The following is a 19,162-nucleotide window of genomic DNA, read 5'->3' as shown; positions in this document are numbered from 1 at the left end:
AAATGAATTACAAAGTATTCACAGCACAGTATTCATTTCAGTGAGCACCAGAATTCAGCCATAGAAATAGATTTTAACTTGTGAGTTAGCCTACAATAAATAGCTACATTTCTTGTTAACTTGCATTCTTTGCATATAATATTTTTATATAATAATGATAAAAATAATAATTATTATTATTTTATTTTCTAATTAGTCATTTGAGACAAACTAATAAACAACTTTACCACTACTAATAATTATTATTATATTATTATTTTCAATTAGTCTTTTGGGACTACTGAATTGCATTTTGCCCCATTTTAAAATCATCTGGATATTTGTTAAAACAAATGAATTACAAACTATTAACCTCACAGTATTTATTTTAATGAGCACCAGAATTAATACGCAATTATCAATGAGCATGCAAAACCTACTTCACTGGTTCTATAACTAGTTTCAGCCATAGAAATAGATTTTAACTTGTGAGTTAGCCAACAATAAATAGCTTGTTAACATGCATTCTTTTCATATACTATTTATTATTATTATTATTATCTTTATTATCATTTTTATTTTATAATTAGTCATTTGGGACTAAACTAATAAACATCTTTATATCACTACTACTAATAAAAAATATTATATTATTTTCAATTAGTCATTTGGGACAACTGGGAGTGCATTTTGCCCCCTTTTAAAATCTTCTGGATATTTGTTAAAACAAATTAATTACAAATTATTCACAGCACAGTATTCATTTCAGTGAGCACCAGAATTAATAAGCAATCAATGAGCATGCAAAACCTACTTCACCTGTTCTTAGCTATAAATCAGCATAGACTTTAACTTGTGCATTAACCTACAATCTTGTTAACTTGTATTCTTTGCGTAAACTGCTGAATAGAAACTTAAACAAGGTGTGACCTACGCTAATTTACTTATCACGTTTTTTAACCCTTGCACTGTTGTTTTACTATGACAGACTGCATGGAAGCTCGTTACGCAATTGGACCCTGCCGGCTGTATTACTTTCGTTTTCGTGTTTAGTTTCGTTTCTCTGTAAACAGTGCTCCAGCTCAGTGACATGAGATTTCTTTTCCCTTCTAATAGCCTATCCCTGACACAGTCCATCACAATGCTAAAGAGAGCCATGTTTCGATGTGGACCGCTGTGTTCGCGTGTTTTCGCGGTGGAGTTTGATTTGCACACTGAACCTCTTTATTTCACACTAAGCTCAAACCCACAAGTTCTTCATGGCGACCAGCAGCAGCTCTTTGAAGACTGTGGGAAACTCTTCTCGCTTTACGTCCACGGTGAAAACAGAATTGAAAAGGCGCGAACGCACGCCGAGATAAAGCACAAACTATCCGCAACACTGTCACGAGACTGCGAGGTTTTTGAAGCGTCCTCTTTTATGCCGAACGTCAGGAACAGCGTCCTTAAAGGTTTTTTTATACGAGACAAATCCACAACTTGTCTTTCAAAGGAAGTTTTAAAGTCACTACAGCAGCAGAGGAAGTCAGTGTGTGTGTTTTCATACGAGCGCGAGGGTCAGCACTGCTGGCAGGAGATCTGGTCAGCTGTCCATCATGTGGAGGAGTCAGTGAAGCAGTACATCAAACCTGCAGCCGCAGCAGCGCACCATCCATCCACACTCAATATCAGCAACTCTGACGTCTTCTACTGTATGGATGAAGCCTACAAGGTCCTACAGGAGGTACGGTGGGATTCGGAGACATTTTTGGAGCAGATTGTGAAACATTCATTCAGTTTTCCTTCGGGTTAGTCCCTTATGTATCAGGGGTCGCCACAGCGGAATGAATTGCCATCTATTCAGGCATAAATTTTACACAGCAAATGCCCTTCCATCCGCAACCCAGTACTGGGAAACACCCATACACTCTCACATTCACACACACTCTCATACACTACGGCAAATTTAGTTCATCCAATGCAACAGTGCCACCCTTATTGTGCAACAATAGGCTAACTATAAAAGTAATGATATATGAATAAATGTAAAATTTAAAAAGTCTTGGACAACAGTAAATTAATAACACAAAAGGCAATACTACTACTACTACTACTTTTTTATTCTGCAAGGGTGAAAAAGGATAGCTTTAACTAAAATAAATAAATAAGTAAAGGTAAAACTTTAAAAGAATGGTCCATTTGTCAATGTTAATTAATGTATTTACTAACATGAACAAACAATTAGTAATGCATTTATTAAGGTATATATTGATCTTTGTTAATGCTAGTTAATGTTATTTAATTTAAATAACGTTAGTTCATGTTTACTCAGTGTGCATTAACTAATGTTAACAAGCACAACTTGGATTTTGATAATCATTAGTTCATGTTGGAACTGTGATGCAACACTAAATCAAAAGTGACAGTAAAGAGATTTACAGAAATGTCTATAAAATATGTTGTCTGTGTATACTGTATATACAATTAAATATTGAGGACTGATTGAAAAATGTAATTAATGAGATATTTAATAATTCAACTAAATAACCAACTGAAAAAAAAAGTGTTTCCACAAAATAAGCCGCAGCTGTTTTAAATATTAACATATGTTTCTGAGCACCAAGTCAGCACATTACAATGCTTTCTGAAATAACACGTGGCAATGAAGCCTGGAATAATGACTACTGAAAATTTGCATTTTTAAAATCAGGAATGAAGTATCACATAACATATAATAAAATATAACACAGTTAGGGCTATACGGTGGCTCAGTGCTTAGCACTGTCACCTCACAACAAGAACGTTGCTGGTTCGAGTCCCGCCTGGGTCAGTGGAAGTTTCTGTGTGGCGTTTGCATGTTCTCCCCGTGTTACTGTGGATTTCCTATAGGTGCTCTCATTTCCCCACAGTCAAAAGACATGCGATATAGGTAAATTGAATAAGCTAAATTGTCCATAGTGTAAGTGTGTGATTGAGTGTGTGTAGATGTTTCCCAGTACTGGGTTGCAGCTGAAAGGGCATTAGCTTTGTAAAACATATACTGCATAAGTTGGCGGTTCACTCCGTTGTATTGACCCCTGATGAGTAAGGGGACTAAGCTGAAGGAAAATGAATGAATGAATTAATAAGACAGCTATTTAAAAAAAAAATGAAAATATTGAAATTGAAATTACGAGTGAAAAAGCAAAATTACAAGTAAAAGAAAGTAAAAAAGAAAGCAACTTCAGTGTTGAAATGAAAGTATACTTGATCTAAGAGAACAATAAAGAATGGGGGATTATTTACAATGCAACTCAGTGCTCTACCCAGATTGATGTTAAACAATACATCATATTGTTTCCATCCCAGTGCGCTGACATTATCCCTGAGTCAAAAGAAGTGCTGAAGCTTGTAGATGAACAGCTAAAGACAACCAGGGGTGATGGTTTCCCAGTCATTGTGATTGAAGGACTGGATGCTACAGGTAAATACTGAATCTTTAAACAAATATTTTATTCTGCTAATTTAAGTATGCAGTCAAACTGATATTATCACCTGTACATTCATAATACATATCACATTTTATTAAGATGCTGTATTTTGTTTATATGCAGTATATATATATATTCAGTGTAAAATATAGCTTTTTAAGTTATTCATTTCTGAAAAAAGAATCAGAGTCTAATCTGCCATAAACAAGTAGTCAGTAATTGCAATTTTACTACTTGCACAAATGCAAATGTAAAACAATTGCATAATATGTAAACAATGTGAACAATGACTGCATTGAATCTCAAACAATGTAGTTGTTGTATCTGAGGGCTGGAAGAATTTGGTTTGTGCTGTTGTCATGTCAAGAAAACGCAGCTTTTTGTGAAGACATACACTTGTACTTTCATTTCAGACCACAGTTTTGGCAAGAAGCTCCTGTCTATGATGTAGATTATAGAGAAACTAAATTAAAAAGTTAAACAAATATGTTTCAGGTTGGCCAGCGCTTATTTAGGTGTATTACTGTCGTACAAAAGCTCAAAATGATAAAAAAAATCCAGCCCCATTGTTACTGTTTGTATTTTTACCAGCCTGGCTCAATGATAATACATGCCTCAGCATTTTTTAGCGTAAAATACATTGCTCTGGGTATGCATTGTTGCACGATTCAGATGACAAATCCACTAGAGGGCGCTGTCTGCATTTTTTCAAATCTGAAAAAAATGGGTGAAGTTTATTTAAGTTTCTGATACTTGTCCTTCTTGTACATGTCCACAGTAAGGCAGGACTTGTCGTACAGATTACATAGCGAACCGAGAGGGGTCTGGATGCAGACCAGGTGCAGTTGCAAGATGAGCTGCATGCAATGCTTTTAATGTACACACCTATCCCCACCCCTAACCATACCCCTCACAGTGACATCACTAGCTTCATTGAGTGCATGGTGTCTGACATTGCAAGTCTGAGATATGCAGTCTCAGCTTGCAAATCCAAGTCTGCATCCAGATAATATTGAGCGAACCACTGACCAATAAAAAGTGTTTTTGAAAGCAAACATAAAAGAAAAGTGCATCATGACCTTGATTTTGCATCACTTTTTAACCTTTTGTGGAGCAGTGCTTGACTGGATTTAAACCCTAGCACACTGCATCACAAACTAGACATGGGCCTTAGATAAAAATATCATAGTTTCACGGTATCAAGGTCTTGTGATTACTGCTCTAAAATATATATTTTTTAAATAAGACCTTTATAAGACCTCAACAAATATAATTTAAGACACAAAAATTTCATAATTTCTTTGAAATAGGCTACTTAATTTATTGCCTGCTACAATGGAAATCAAAACTTGAAAGTTTTCCATTTAGTATTTCATTATGTGTAAACTCGGTAAGTAAAAAAAAGTCAAAATACTTTTCTTGAGACATTTTCTTTTCTTTTTTTGTTCCTTTGTGATGTAGAACAGAGTCAACGTAACAGAGATAAGTTAGATTACACTAAACAACACAATGCCTTGTATGAAGGAACCATATAGAATAGAATACTGAAAATGAGCTCAAAAATGAAAGTCCTCAAAACAGCCTTTCACAAGCCAAAAAGTTGACAAATAATCTACATAACTGTTAGAAAACATAAATGTTATTACATGACTTTTAATGAGAGAAACCCTTTGTTTTGTAACATCCCAAATTCTCCTCAAGACATGTGTCTTTTCCTTTTTCTTACTCTCATCCTCCAAGAAGATCCTTTACCGGTTGAGTGCAGATGCACACTTATTTAGCAGCTCTTTAGTTAGAGTCACTTGGACCACTCCACCACACCGGGGGAGTGTTGGTGTTTACACCGCTAGCATATTGGCTTTAAACCGCATTAGCATTACTCAATTTTACACAACACTTAGTATGAATAATAGTATGCGATTTCAAACAATCGTAACGTTACTTACATTGAAATGACCCAACATGTCCTCGGCTCTAGAGTGACCCATGAACACCGAGCCATAGTAGCGAGAGATGACGTAGTGTGCCAGTCTCATCTTTGGTAGTCCAGAATAACAAATGAAGGTCCATTTGTTTGTTCTTTGTCGTTTTATTCAAACTTTCATCAAACATGACGACATATGGCTTCTCACTAACGCTGCACCATAGCTCCTTCTTGATGAATGAAGCGATGCCATATTTGGCGACATATGCAGTTTTATTTTCACCACAGGTGAATGACTTTGCAAGCTGGAACATGGGGAACATGGCAGCAAAGACGTCACGTATGTCCTCGTTAGATTTAAATTAATTGTGCTTCGTCACAGTATGGAGAACACACAGTACCTCTGCTTTTTGGGTGTCTGGTGGTGAAATGAAACTTGTTATAGCCGACTGTGAGGTGACATCTGAAATAGTAACATCGTTAGGTTGAGCTGCAAACAATGCAGGGATTAACCTGGACCTGCTATTACTAGCTACTGCAAAGTACCGCTGGTGCTTTCCTCCTTTCATGTGCGACTCGATGGCTTTGAGCGATGGTCCTTAACAAAAAAGTCTTTTTGCAGAATTTACACATTCCCTCATTGTTATTTTCAGCCGGCACCAACCACCTCCTAAATGCATCCTCTTCCATCCACATGTCGTTAAATTTACACTTTGCCATCTTTGCATTTTGAACCTCACCTCGACAACCACGTAACGGTAGCATGCAGGTGCAGACCGACATCAGCGTCTGTACCCGACCTAGCGCAATAAGCTAATAAATCACGGAGACTGTCATTTCACTCCTGTTTCACACATACTAAATTAATCAACTATTAGATGTTTTACGGCGGACCTCTGTGCTTCCCTATTGTCATTAAGCACACCGGCTGATTTTAATTTAAGACATTTTAAAACTTTTTAAGGACCTGCAGGAACCCTGTGAATGTCTGGGTAAAAAACAATCTTTTTTCCCCTTTGAAAACAATATATTTGAATTTTTTTTGAAAGATTTAAAATATTTTGGAGCAGTAAACATGGCAGGCGGTGACGCAGTGGCGCAGTAGGTAGTGCTGTCGCCTCAAAGCAAGAAGGTCACTGGTTCGAGCCTCGGCTGGGTCAGTTGGCGTTTCTGTGTGGAGTTTGCATGTTCTCCCTGCGTTCATGTGGGTTTCCTCTGGGTGCTCCAGTTTCCCCCACAGTCCAAAGACATGCGGTACAGGTGAGTTGGGTAGGCTAAGTTGAATGAGTGTGTATAGATGTTTCCCAGAGATGGGTTGCAGCTGGAAGGGGATCCGCTGCGTGAAACATGGGTTGGCAGTTCATTCCGCTGTGGCAATCCAGGATTGATAAAGGGACTGAGCTGAAAAGAAAATGAATTGACTTCTGCTGTCTTCATTAGTGTCTAAAACACATATTTCTTTACAATTTAAAATGGCATCTTTAAAATATATTTGCAGAGGTGAGGAAAACTTATTAGATTACAAATGTATTAGTTGTTTTGTGGTTTCTACTTGGTGTTAATCTTCATTCGTTAGTAATATGTCCCTGTAAATATCATTAGTGTAAAATAGAAGCATATTTTACCAATGAGTCTTTTGGTTTTTACAAGCAATGGGGAAGCCTCTGGAGCCTAAATTTAGCTACAGCATTGTGTGTTTTCTTTTAGACACTTGCTGTGCTAGTAGTGCTAGTCTAAACACACCAAGAGGTTTATAGAAGAGGTTTATCCCGAGTTCAGACTGCACAAATTTCAAAGTAGTCGCGTCACAGATATTTTCACACTGCATGACTACCTGGGGTAGCGTTCTGTCGGTGCTGTGTTTACACTGCAAGATGGATCAGCGATAGGGGGTTTCATACTGCATGACTTTACAGAAGAAAGAATCGTCGACAACGTTGTCTCGGTCCACATACTACATCTCACAACCAAACACGCGAGAAGTGACATGAAAACAATACGAGGTCACGTAGTATTTAATTTTTTTATTAACTATATAATGAGAAAGAAGCTTTTAGTGAGGTAGAAAATGTACTTATTTTGCTCACCTGGCTTTTGAAGGGAATTAGCAATTTCTTTTCAACTTTTTTTTCTTTGTGGTAATGATCAGTTGACACATCAAAAAAACACGGGTGCTGCTGCCAAATTTCCACTAGTTTTTCCTTCATTTCTTGGGTCCAAATAGACAGAAAAGAAGCGATTTTTACTTCTCCCCCAACCTCCCGCTGCTTCACAGATACCCATACTCATTGGTGATCGCCAATATTTTTTCAATCAGAACACATTTCCCATGGCATGATTTTAAATCACTGACAACTCCAGATATGTAGCTTGCCAAATATCTGACAGGTGTCGGCGACTCATTGGTGATTCTCTCAGATTGCATCTTTAATAGTTCACACTGTGTGATTGTTGCTGCCGTGAACAAGCACCAATTTGTCAGCCGATTTCTTAGGCGAGTCAAAATCAGGGCTAAAATCATGCAGTCTGAACTTGGCATTATAGAGCTGAGTTATTGAACAAGTTGTTTAAGATGCTGAGAAAATAGCTCATATTGCAATGTATTTGACAAGACCTGAACTTTAATACAGCAGATGCATTATAGGGGCACATTAAAAATCTGTTTTTCAAAATTCTGACTTCTCTCCATGAACTGTACCTCTTCTTGATTTCACTCAGGTAAAACTACTCTCACAGAGGCCCTGCGGGAGTCTCTGAATGCCACTCTGCTGAAATCCCCTCCCCAGTGCCTGGCTCCTTTCAGACAACGCTTTGACTCAGAACCACCCCTCATCCGCAGGGCCTTTTACGCTCTGGGGAACTACATCACTGCAACCCACATCGCAAAAGAGTCCTTAAGGGCTCCTGTCATAGTAGACAGGTAGTGAGACACAAATACATTCACAAGAACAAGCTGTGGTTTGGTGATACTGTGGAACATTACAGAAGAAAGAAATTCATGAGCACTGAGTGAAGAGAGTAAATTTACATTTTTGGGTGAACTATCCCTTTAAATATGACTTCATACTGAAACAAATAGAGGCAAAAAACAAAATATATTGAATAAACCTTAAAGGGGTGGTCCACTACGATATTATCAAAGTTTAATGCAAAGGGAGACATTGGCTTCTACAGGTTAATGAGAACATAAACCCTTCAGGTTACGCACATTCACCTGCACAGCGAAGGGGCATGGCTAGAGGTGCTGTAATGTTATAGCAGAAAAAGCTAAAATGTTGTCCAAACGCTGCTATTTTCACAGAGTTTGTTCTTTTTTTTTTTGTATTTGGGGTTCCGAAGGACACGACACAGAGAGAAGTGCTTACAACTTAATTTTAATTATGTTCTAGAGAATTATTAAAAAGATATAGCTCTAGCATTTGACAAAGGAGAACTTCCAGAATCTCTCTCAGTTCAGTGCTGGATTTGGCTAAAATATCCTCAAAGGAACAGTGGCAAAAATAATATTAGAAGCTGTGGATTGTGAGCCACAACATGTAAGTATATTTTTTTGTGAAAATTGATCTATTACATGCACAGTAATCTAGCGTTAACGGTACGTTGTAGCGAGGACGTAAACAAGGATGTAAACAATTAGAAATGCTGTTTGGCACCGCTAACAATTTTGCTACAAATTCATATTCATCAGTCAAAATAGGGCTGGGCGATATGGGCAAAAAATCATATCGCTGTATTTTTAGGAGGAATGACGGTATATTATATATCAGGTATTTTTCCATAAATGGTTACTTGAGAGTTAAAGCCTTTATTAAAACTTTATTAAACATTTTTTGAGCAAAATATAATTCAAACACAGGGGTTTCCCTTCCTGTTTACAAATAAACAGCTGCACAAAAAATAATAGCTGCACAAAATATTTGAGAAATAAAATACAGTACAGGGTTTTCTTTTATAAGTTGCACAACATTTCAATTTATAAAAAAAACTTTCATAATTGAATACAGTACAGGTTTTTTTTTTTCCTCGCTTAACACTATACACAGCTCTACTGTGCTGTAGTGCAAATAAGAAAATAAACAGAACCATAGAAAGCATAGCTACATTGTCAGAGCAAAAAAAAATGAACACACTTAAATGTAAATATGAAACACGCAGTATTTTGTCACAATTACAGTGTTGTTATAAATAATCCTGTATACCACAGTTGTGTGATTTATAAACAACAATTAAATCAGTTGTATATGTTTTTTTTAGTTACATGTTTACATGTATGTAATGTACACAATTATTAAACAGTGCACATATCAAAGATATCTAAAGATAAGTCTTTCACTCCATGTAAAAAATCCTACACTTTTTTTAGTTTAGACTAAAATTGTTTTACTAAATATTAAATAAGGAGATGAAAATGAATAGACTATAGATATGAGAAGTAATGAAATAGTTTCAGAGTACTGTGATGAAATGCTGGTTAAGCATATGTAAACAGTCATTATAACAGACCAGAACGCAGAGATAAATGTGTTATAATGCAAATGTATAGAAGAGACCATCGTGTAATAAATACTAAACTCAGTAAATATGAGGTGGTTTCACTTTCAAAATGTGGCATAAATTCATCCCATTTTGGCATTTTAGTTCTTTTGAACACATTCAGGTGCTGCTTGCCAATTTGACAAGGCTTCTATGTACGTTCTTGCTGTCACTTGCAGAAGAAATGATCGATAAAAGGTTTCTGATAAACCACTGTGACAGCTGCAGGCACTGTGTGATGTGCGTGCATGCAAAGGGGAGTTAAATTTTTTAATTTGTCCGGGGTGTCAGATTTCGATACAACACCGGCACTGCATGTTCCTCCATGTCGTGTCAGTGATGGGTCGTTCTTGGACGATTCATACATTTTGAACAAATCTTTTGTATGACTCAAGGAGAGAATCATTCATTTGCGCATGCGCACATTTGTGCAAGTAGAGCTACCTTGGAGTGGTCTGTTTTGCTATTCGCGATCACAGCACATAATGTCAAATGACCAATCAAAGCCTCTTAAGGGCGGGCTTTCGGAGGAACTAGGAAATATGACAGCCGATTTCATGTTAGCTGAGTAGTAGTATATAATTATATATGAAAAATAACATGATTTTTTCAAGTGAAGCATGAGCACACATTGCTTTTGCCCCATAAACACAACCAAGCTTTAAAATTACCCCTTTAAGTAAAGTCGAATTTCTATTACGTAAATATGTAAATATGGTACAACTGCATAATACACTACGTAAACTAAAAAAAAAAAAACTTTTTTCCCCATAAACTCTTAATTTACTGCTAATTAATAGCTAATAGTGTGTTGCTGTTGTTGAATATATAACATGATCATGCAGAAAAATGTACTATGTGCTTAATAGGAACAAATAAACAGCCAATCTGCATGCAGTAATAGTTCCCATGGTGAAATGGTACTGCATACATAATGTACTGTAATTTGCAACATTTATGCACAATGCAGAGATTTTGAGTTGAGTCAGTTGAACCACACTACAAGAACATTACATGTGTAATTGAAAACTGGTTAGTCAAGGTGCTTTTAATTAGTTGCTTTTGCAAATATATAGAATAGAAGAAAAAAAATCTATAATAATAATAATAAAAATTTAATCTTATAGCACCTTTAAAACTTCATTCTCAAAGCGCTTTACACAAAAAAGATACAGATATAAAACAGTTTAGAATAACAGTGAAATTGAATCATTCAAGCTAAAACATTCACAAATATCTAGAAACATAAAACAAACCAAGAATGCACACCTCATGAAAAGGCGAGTGTAAAGTAGTGAGTTTTCAACTTATATATGTAAAAACATTTTTTTTTGGCTAGGTATTGGCACAGCACAGCAGCCTATGCCATTGCTACAGCAGTTGGTGGTAGGGTTGAAAACCTGCCGAAGCCAGACTCAGAGCTCTACTGGTGGCCAGAAGATCTGCTCCAGCCAGACATGGTGCTGCTGCTTACTGTCAGTCCAGAGGAAAGAGTGAGGAGACTCAGGGACAGAGGACAGGACAAGACCACTGAGGAGGCTGAGCTAGAGATCAATCAGCTCTTCAGACTCAAGTAGGTCAACCTGTTGAAAGTTTTTATCTTTTAGGGTTAATCACAACACACTTGTTTACTGCATTTGATAACACTGATAACCCTGTTAACCCTGTTATCAGATTTTGGCGTGAATTTTAAGACTGGTTGCATACCAGTTGGCCTAATTACTTACAATTAAAATGCAATACAGGTTTCAAGGGAACTTCAAGGCAATTGTATTATTTGTGACAAAAAAAGTACATTTTTGTATATATATATATATATATATATATATATATATATATATATATATATATATATATTAAAGCGATAAACAATGACCAGTGACTATTGAGAATGTAATATTTAGTTAAATGTTTTTTTTTTGCTAAGCCTGTTCAAAATGCAATGGGGTTGTCATATTTCATGGACAAAGAACACCAAATTAAAAAATTCCTGATTATTTAGTAAAAGAATTTAAAATGTCTTCCTGTCAAATTGCATTCCAGAAACATCAAAATATATATTCGTAACATAGTTTAAAAATTATAAGACTATAAACATTTTTTTACTGGAAATATAGAATGGATAGATAAAATGCAAATAAATTGCAAATTCTTTAGATCAAATTCATTTTTTAAAATGTATACTATTAAATGTATATATATATATATATATATATATATATATATATATATATATATATATATATATATATAAGAAGTTATTGATTTTGTTGTAGGTATTTTGTAAAAAACAGTATGTATATATACACTTTTTTTTGTTTGTATGTTTGCCCATGGACAAAGAAATGATTAGTCTATAATTGTAACGGTGGGTTTATTAAAAAAAACTGCAGTGCAAGTTTTGAGTCTGACATTTGACAACTCAAACGGTCAGCTCTCTCAACAGATTTTCTAGGACATTAATGTGGTTCTTCTTTAGCCACTCTTTTGTTGCCTTGGCAGTGTGTTTTGGGTCATTGTCATACTGGAATAACCATCCACAACCCATTTTAACAGCTCTCCCCCATGCTCCCATCCATCATCTTTTTGATGTGGTGCAGTTGTCCTGTCCTCTTAGCAGAAAAACACCCCTAAAGCTGAATGCTTCCACCTCAATGTTTGACAATTGGGATGGTGTTCTTAGGGTCACAGGCAGCATTCCTCCTCCTCCAACACGGTGAGTTTAGTTGATGCCAAAGAGGTCCATTTTGGTCTCATTGGATCACAATTAACTGAGATGTTCAGTCGCAAACTTCGGACGGGCCTGCGTTTCCGAAAACCATTGTTAGCCAACTAGGTTTGCAAGTTCCATCGTTAAAAAAATAGTTTGTTTAGTTGGCGTTTCCCAATTGCATCGTTCCAACGAACATTCGCAAACTGCGACACAACATACACCTCCACAGCTGTAATTAGAAGCATAGTTCCTGGTTGTGTTCTACTCTCAGTTATTCCCCCCTATGCCCTATTCCTTTAGAATGTGCCAACATTTAAACTTGGAATGATTTAAATAAGCATTGAAGTCATCTCTCTTAGCTGTAATTTGCTTTCAAAGTATGTTTTAAAGTTCAGTTTTAGCTACCTTCATATTGACAATTGCGTTCCCTTCGTCGTGCACTTTGGAAACATTTATGCCATTTTGAACACTGCCATGGCTCATTATGAAAGCTGTAGGTGACCTATTATTTAAAAGCGTAATTTACGTGATGTCTCCAAAGCTTGTGAATACAAAAATATATAGCATATGTTAATGGTTGAAATTTATAGTAGGTTATTTAATAAGAAATGTATCTGTACTGTATATGACATGGGCCTGCTGGTTAGACCATTTCTGCAGTGGTTTGAATGTGTCAAATTGTAAAAGTAGACTTTTCAAAAATAAATAAAAAATTAATAATTATTATTATTATTATTATTGTTATTATTAAGTAGGATTTTTTTTTCATTTCTTAATAAATAGCCTACTGTAAAATTACAACTATTAACGATTTATATGGTTTATTTATGAGATTAGAATACTGTTAGCTAAGTGGATTCATGTTTTAGAATATAATATGGAATATTCTCAATAATATTTGTAAAAGAAACATAGGCCCTAACTGTGCCGTTTACGTATATTTCAATTAATATGGAAATTGAGTGGCTGTTTTTATCAAAACTAATATAGTTTTTTTATGTGTATAGTTTTATATATTTTTTGAATGTGTATAGTTTTATATATTTTTTACTAATATAGATTTATTTTTTATGCATGTGCGTGTATAAACAATGTAATTTGCTCTATGGGTTTTTTCTCTGAAGAAGTTGTTGCTCCACCCTGTTTAGATCGTCATTATGGACATTTTACGCTATAAATAACGTGGTTCAAATGATGGATCTGACACAAAGCAACTATGGCTTTGGGAAACACTTCTCACTACATCGTTCTTTTCCCAAACGATGCATTGTACTATGATAGTTCAGCCGTGAGTTATGTCATTGTTTGGGAAACACACGCCTGTTAATGTGCTTTCTTGAGCAGAAGGAACTTGCAGGCACTTCAGGATTTCAGTCCTTCATGGTGTAGTGTGTTACCAATTATTACCTTGGTGACTATGGTCCCAGCTGCCTTGAGATCATTGACAAGACCCCCCCCCTCCCTATGTAGTTCTGGGCTGATTCCTCACCATTCTCATGATCACTGAAACTCTATGAGGTGAGATTTTGCATGGAGCCCCTGACTGAGGGACATTTACAGTCGTTTTGTGTTTTTTTCATTTGCGAGTTACAATAATTTGCGAGTTGTCACCTTCTTACCAAGCTACTTGACGATGGTCGATTACAGGTCTACAATCTTGTCTTTGCCATTGTTGGACACTTTTTTTGTCTTGGCCATGTTGGGGAGTTTTGAAATATGATTGATTTATTGGTTTTGTGAACAGGTGTCATTTATACAGGAAACTGATATTAGCAGCACTCCCTTTAAAAGACTGCTTCTTATCTCATCTTTTTACCTGTATAAAAGACACCTGGTAGTCAGAAATCCTGCTGATTGATAGGAGATCAAATTCTTATTTCCCTCATTAAAATGGAAATCAGTTAATAACTTTTTTGAAATACATTTTCAGTTTTTTTATTAAATAAAACTACCATTACAATTATAGACTGATCATTTCTTTGTCAGTGGGTAACTTTTTTTCTTTTTCTATAGATGCTTTTGTCGGTAGGAAAACACATCTCAAGTATAATAAATACCACAACTATTTGTGGTGATGACAGAACGCGCTTGAGAGGTTTAGACTGGGGAAATCTATCATCTAAAATACTGGTGACTACTTTACTACTTAATTATGTCACTTCTATACAATAAATGTATACTGCATGAATCAGACGTTGTCACACCAAACCTGTTTGTACATCCACTGATGTCTGAAAAGCAGTCATCTGACATCCACTGATGTAAAAATTAATCCCTAATCATTTGTTTAGACATTGAACCTGTTTTGAATGTACAGTAGACTTCCAAAACAGGCCTAAACTGCTGAACACTTTACAGACATGATCTGAAAGTCTCCCTGACTTAACATAAACGGTGGGTAATGTAAGAAATTAGTCTGCCTTGTCAAACTTCCACTCCAAATTGTGTGTTGATGCTCATTTATCTTTTTAAATACTTTTAATGACAGCACCTAAATTAATGCAACGTCACCATTTTATAACTCCAAATTAAAAACCTAAGACCATTTTAAAACCCTAATAATAAAGAATTGCTAGATGTATTAGAATGCTACATGCATTTATTACATGTTTAGTAGTTATAAAACATATATATATATATATATATATATATATATATATATATATATATATATATATAATATATATATATATATATATATATATATATATATATATATATATATATATATATATATAGTGTTTTTCTCCTTTATTGATTTGTCAGTATGGAGGGGTCGTTTTGTCATGTTGTAAGTTGGTGAGACCAACTGAAAGTTGGTCTGTTTAGTGGCACCAGTGCAATCATATAAGAATGAAAGAGCTTTAACAAGAGCACTGTCTGTATGGTGAAAGATAAGCAGCCTTATGCTTGACAATAAGTGTGAATATATTTTTTAACTGGAAAAGCCAGTTGAAATTAACAGCATTTACAACACTACCAACATTAAACCCCATTGTGTATCAGAATCACACAGATTTCATTTATCACAGTATATCTATTTCTTAAATCATGCTGTCCCATTCTTTCAGTTTTTTTAATTACATGACCTTGAGAATGGCTTTTATAAAATACTATATATTGTATATTATAAGGCTATGCATTTTATGGTGATGTATGGTATTTATAAATCTTAATAAATATACATACACTAGAAGTCAAAATGATTAGCCCTCCTATAAAATTTTTATTTCTCAAATGTTTAAGAGACCGAAGAAATTTTTACAGTATTTGCTATAATATTTTTCATTCTGGAAAAAGTCTCATTTCTTTAAGTTGCCTGAAATAAGTTTTACAAATTTAAAAACATTTTTAAGGTCAATATTTTTGCCCTATTGAGAATATTTTTTTCAATTGTCTCCATAACAAACCACTGTTATCCAGTATCTTGCCTAATTATTATTAACTTGGTTAGTTAATATCCTAGATAAGTCTTTAAAATAGACTTTAAGCTGGACAATGCAAAATAAGTAGAAACATATTATGCACTTTCACCATGGCAAAGACAAAAGAAATAAGTTATTAGAAAATAGCTATTATTTTTAAAAATGCGTTGAAAAAAATCTCTCCGTTAAGTGACACTTTGGAAATATTTTTATATGAATACAAATTTTGCAGGAGGACTAATTATTTCAGGAATAATTTACTGAGAATTAAAAAAGACATTTTCTCTCCAAAAACTAAGACTTATGTTTATATAACAACTTGTTCTTTGTTTTTAGAGTGGAGGAAGCTTACAAGAGAATCCAGAATCCATCCTGTATCACTGTGGATGCGAGTCCCTCTCCACAAGAAGTGCTGAAACAAGTGCATCATTTAATTAGGAACAAATGCTACTTCTAAACAACCAGCAGCAGAAGAGTCCACGCAATTCCTCTACCGACCACTAGATGGTAGTGCAATGTCACAATTCCCCCCTCAATCCACTAAACCGGCCATAAGAGTCCCAGTCAGCCGAGCATGTTGATTGAAAGGGAGGCTGGTGGAGAACTGCCAGCTTATATTTCAGGGCTCGAATCTGGACATGTCACAACATATTCCCCTTCCCACCGAGCTTTAGTGATGACACGAGAGGGAAAGTTATTGCGGCTGCTGTGGCTGGATGTCAGCTCTCATACGCAGGGTCACAGCGGCCACTTTCCTCAGTCTGACTTATTCCCAGTGAAACACAGGAACTCGGCTAAACACGTTTGAAAATTCATCAATCACTTCAATTAGATTTAAACACAAGAACTCATTGTTGGTCAGCGCGCCGTCCGCTCCTATAGGAGATGGAATCGAGGGACTGTATGGAGGTATTAAAAGCAATAGATCTGATCCAGACAATTTAAACTTTGCTTTGATTTGTTACTGTTGCTTTTGGACACTGAGTCTGATCGTTCATTAAGAGTCATATGCAGGGATAAAAAAAAAGTACAGCAGAACTCAGGGTTTTTTTAGCTGAATTCCTTCAAGTCTGTTTGTTGTTCAGAAATGATTAGTCAAGAATAAATTATTATAATATGTGCCTTTTAAATTTCTTTAAGTTTTAAAGCTTACCTTAAAAGGACAATTCTGTCATGAAGAGAACGGTCCAAAGTTTGGGGTCAGTAGGATTTTTAAATGTTTTAAAATAAGCCTTTCCTGCTCACCAAGGCTGCATTTATTTGATCAAAAATACATAAAAAATAAATAAAATAAAATAACTGTTCAAAAGTAGTTTATCATTTAATTTAATCATTTATTCCAGCGATTTAACATGAATTTTCAGCTTCATTACTCCAGTCTTCTCAGTCACGATCCTTAAGAAATCACCCAAATATGAATTATTATTATTATTAATATTATTATTATTAGTAATATTATTATACTTATTGGTAATAGTAATAAAAGCAATAATGACTGGAGTAATAATTTCATTTGAAACTACACACAATAAGAAAACCGTTATTTAAAATTTTAATAAGTATTTAACAATTTAACATTTTATTTTAATTTAATAAATGCCCCCTTAATGAACAGAATGATTTTCTTAAAAAAACAAACATGAAAAAAAAAAACCTGACCCCAAACTTTTGACTGGTAGTGTATGTATGATGTAAGATGTATATATAACACTATAAACTGACTATAGACTATAGTTTAGATAAAGAAAGTAAGCAAGCAAATATTTAAGAGCCTATGATTGGATCTTTATTGCAGTGATTAAACGTTTCTGGCTTGTCATGTTTAGCAACTAACCCTAACTACATCATAAAAAGGTGCACTATATTTAATGACTCAAATTATTTTCTTAACCCTGAAAGACACATTTGGCAGACACTTTTATCCATATTAACACTATATTCAAGGTTACGTTATCATGCATTTTCTGAGAATCTAACTCATGATCTTGATGTTTTTTAGCACAATCTTCTACAATTTGAACTACAGTATACACAAAGGTATACCTTAACTATTGTCAATTATGCTCAAAACTTGCAACGATTTTTAAATAATAATTCATGGTAACACTTTATTTTGATGGTCCATTTGAGTATTAGTAGACTGTCTGCTTAATATCTGTTGATACTGCGGCTTCAACAGACATTTAACTGACTATAAGAAGCATTGCAACATGTCAACTCACACTAACCCTAACCCTAACTCCAAACTAACAGTCTACTTATAATCTAATGAGAGTTAGTTGGCATGTAGATGCAATGGAACTTATATTCAACAAATGGACCATCAAAATATAATGTGACTAATTCATGAGTTTTTAGTCAAACAAACTGAATATAATACAATTTTTTAATCAAATTATATATAAAACTTATAAAAACATTCCATTACATTTGTAAAATTTTCATTTCTGGCTCATTTATTATACTCTAGAATCATCCATAAAACAATATATTTGATTTTTAATCTACAGTATTCAGCGTAAATATGTACACCTTATTTTGAGAATGATTATTTTTATCCATTCATCTGCGAATACAGCCTATATGTTTTGGTGCATTTGAAGGAAACAGATTTATTAAAAATATATATTTATTAAAATAATATTTTAGTCACCAAACATATTTAGAAATAGATAATACATTTGAGGGCGACGCAGTTGCGCAGTAGGTACTGCTGTCGCCTCACAGCAAGAAGGTCGCTCGTTTAAGCCTTGGCTGGGTCAGTTGGCGTTTCTGTGTGGAGTTTGCATGTTCTCCCTGCGTTTGCGTGAGTTTCCTCTGGGTGCTCCGGTTTCCCTCACAGTCCAAAGACATGTGGTCCAGGTGAATTGGGAAGGCTAAATTGTCCATAGTGTATGAGTATAAGTGAATGTGTATGGATGTTTCCCAGAGATGGGTTGCAGCTGGAAGGGCATCTGTTGCGTAAAACATGTGCTAGATAAGTTGGCGGTTCATTCTGCTGTGGCGACCCCGGATTAATAAAGGGACTAAGCCGAAAAGAAAATGAATAAATAATACATTTGAATTCAAGCAAAATACCGCAGAACAAATAGTAAACTAAATTATTATTAAATTAAGTTATTATAAAATTAACTACTTT

At 34.9% G+C, this 19,162-nt stretch overlaps 1 protein-coding gene across 1 annotated transcript; it reads left to right on the top strand.

Moving 5' to 3' along the window:
- The first annotated feature begins 1,037 nt into the window (after positions 1 to 1,037).
- On the top strand, positions 1,038 to 17,301 carry cmpk2 (cytidine monophosphate (UMP-CMP) kinase 2, mitochondrial). Its single transcript, XM_056477784.1, has 5 exons — positions 1,038 to 1,702; positions 3,307 to 3,421; positions 8,071 to 8,272; positions 11,225 to 11,458; positions 16,360 to 17,301. The coding sequence occupies exons 1-5, from the start codon at positions 1,070 to 1,072 to the stop codon at positions 16,478 to 16,480; spliced, it is 1,305 nt and encodes a 434-aa protein (XP_056333759.1). The 5' UTR covers positions 1,038 to 1,069; the 3' UTR covers positions 16,481 to 17,301.
- Positions 17,302 to 19,162: the final 1,861 nt, after the last annotated feature.

This window comes from Danio aesculapii, chromosome 17 (genome assembly GCF_903798145.1).
Source record: "Danio aesculapii chromosome 17, fDanAes4.1, whole genome shotgun sequence".
NCBI classification, from domain to species: domain Eukaryota; kingdom Metazoa; phylum Chordata; class Actinopteri; order Cypriniformes; family Danionidae; genus Danio; species Danio aesculapii.
The sequence above is the reverse complement of the archived record's forward strand: the minus strand, read 5'-3'. Positions and strand labels throughout refer to the sequence as shown.

Bases quoted from the DNA above. Each gene is read 5' to 3' on its own strand.
- cmpk2 (XM_056477784.1), top strand. From the start codon at position 1,070: ATGAGATTTCTTTTCCCTTCTAATAGCCTATCCCTGACACAGTCCATC. The intron at 1,703-3,306 runs GTACGGTGGGAT...TTTCCATCCCAG, and splicing joins CCTACAAGGTCCTACAGGAG to TGCGCTGACATTATCCCTGA. The intron at 3,422-8,070 runs GTAAATACTGAA...GATTTCACTCAG, and splicing joins TGAAGGACTGGATGCTACAG to GTAAAACTACTCTCACAGAG.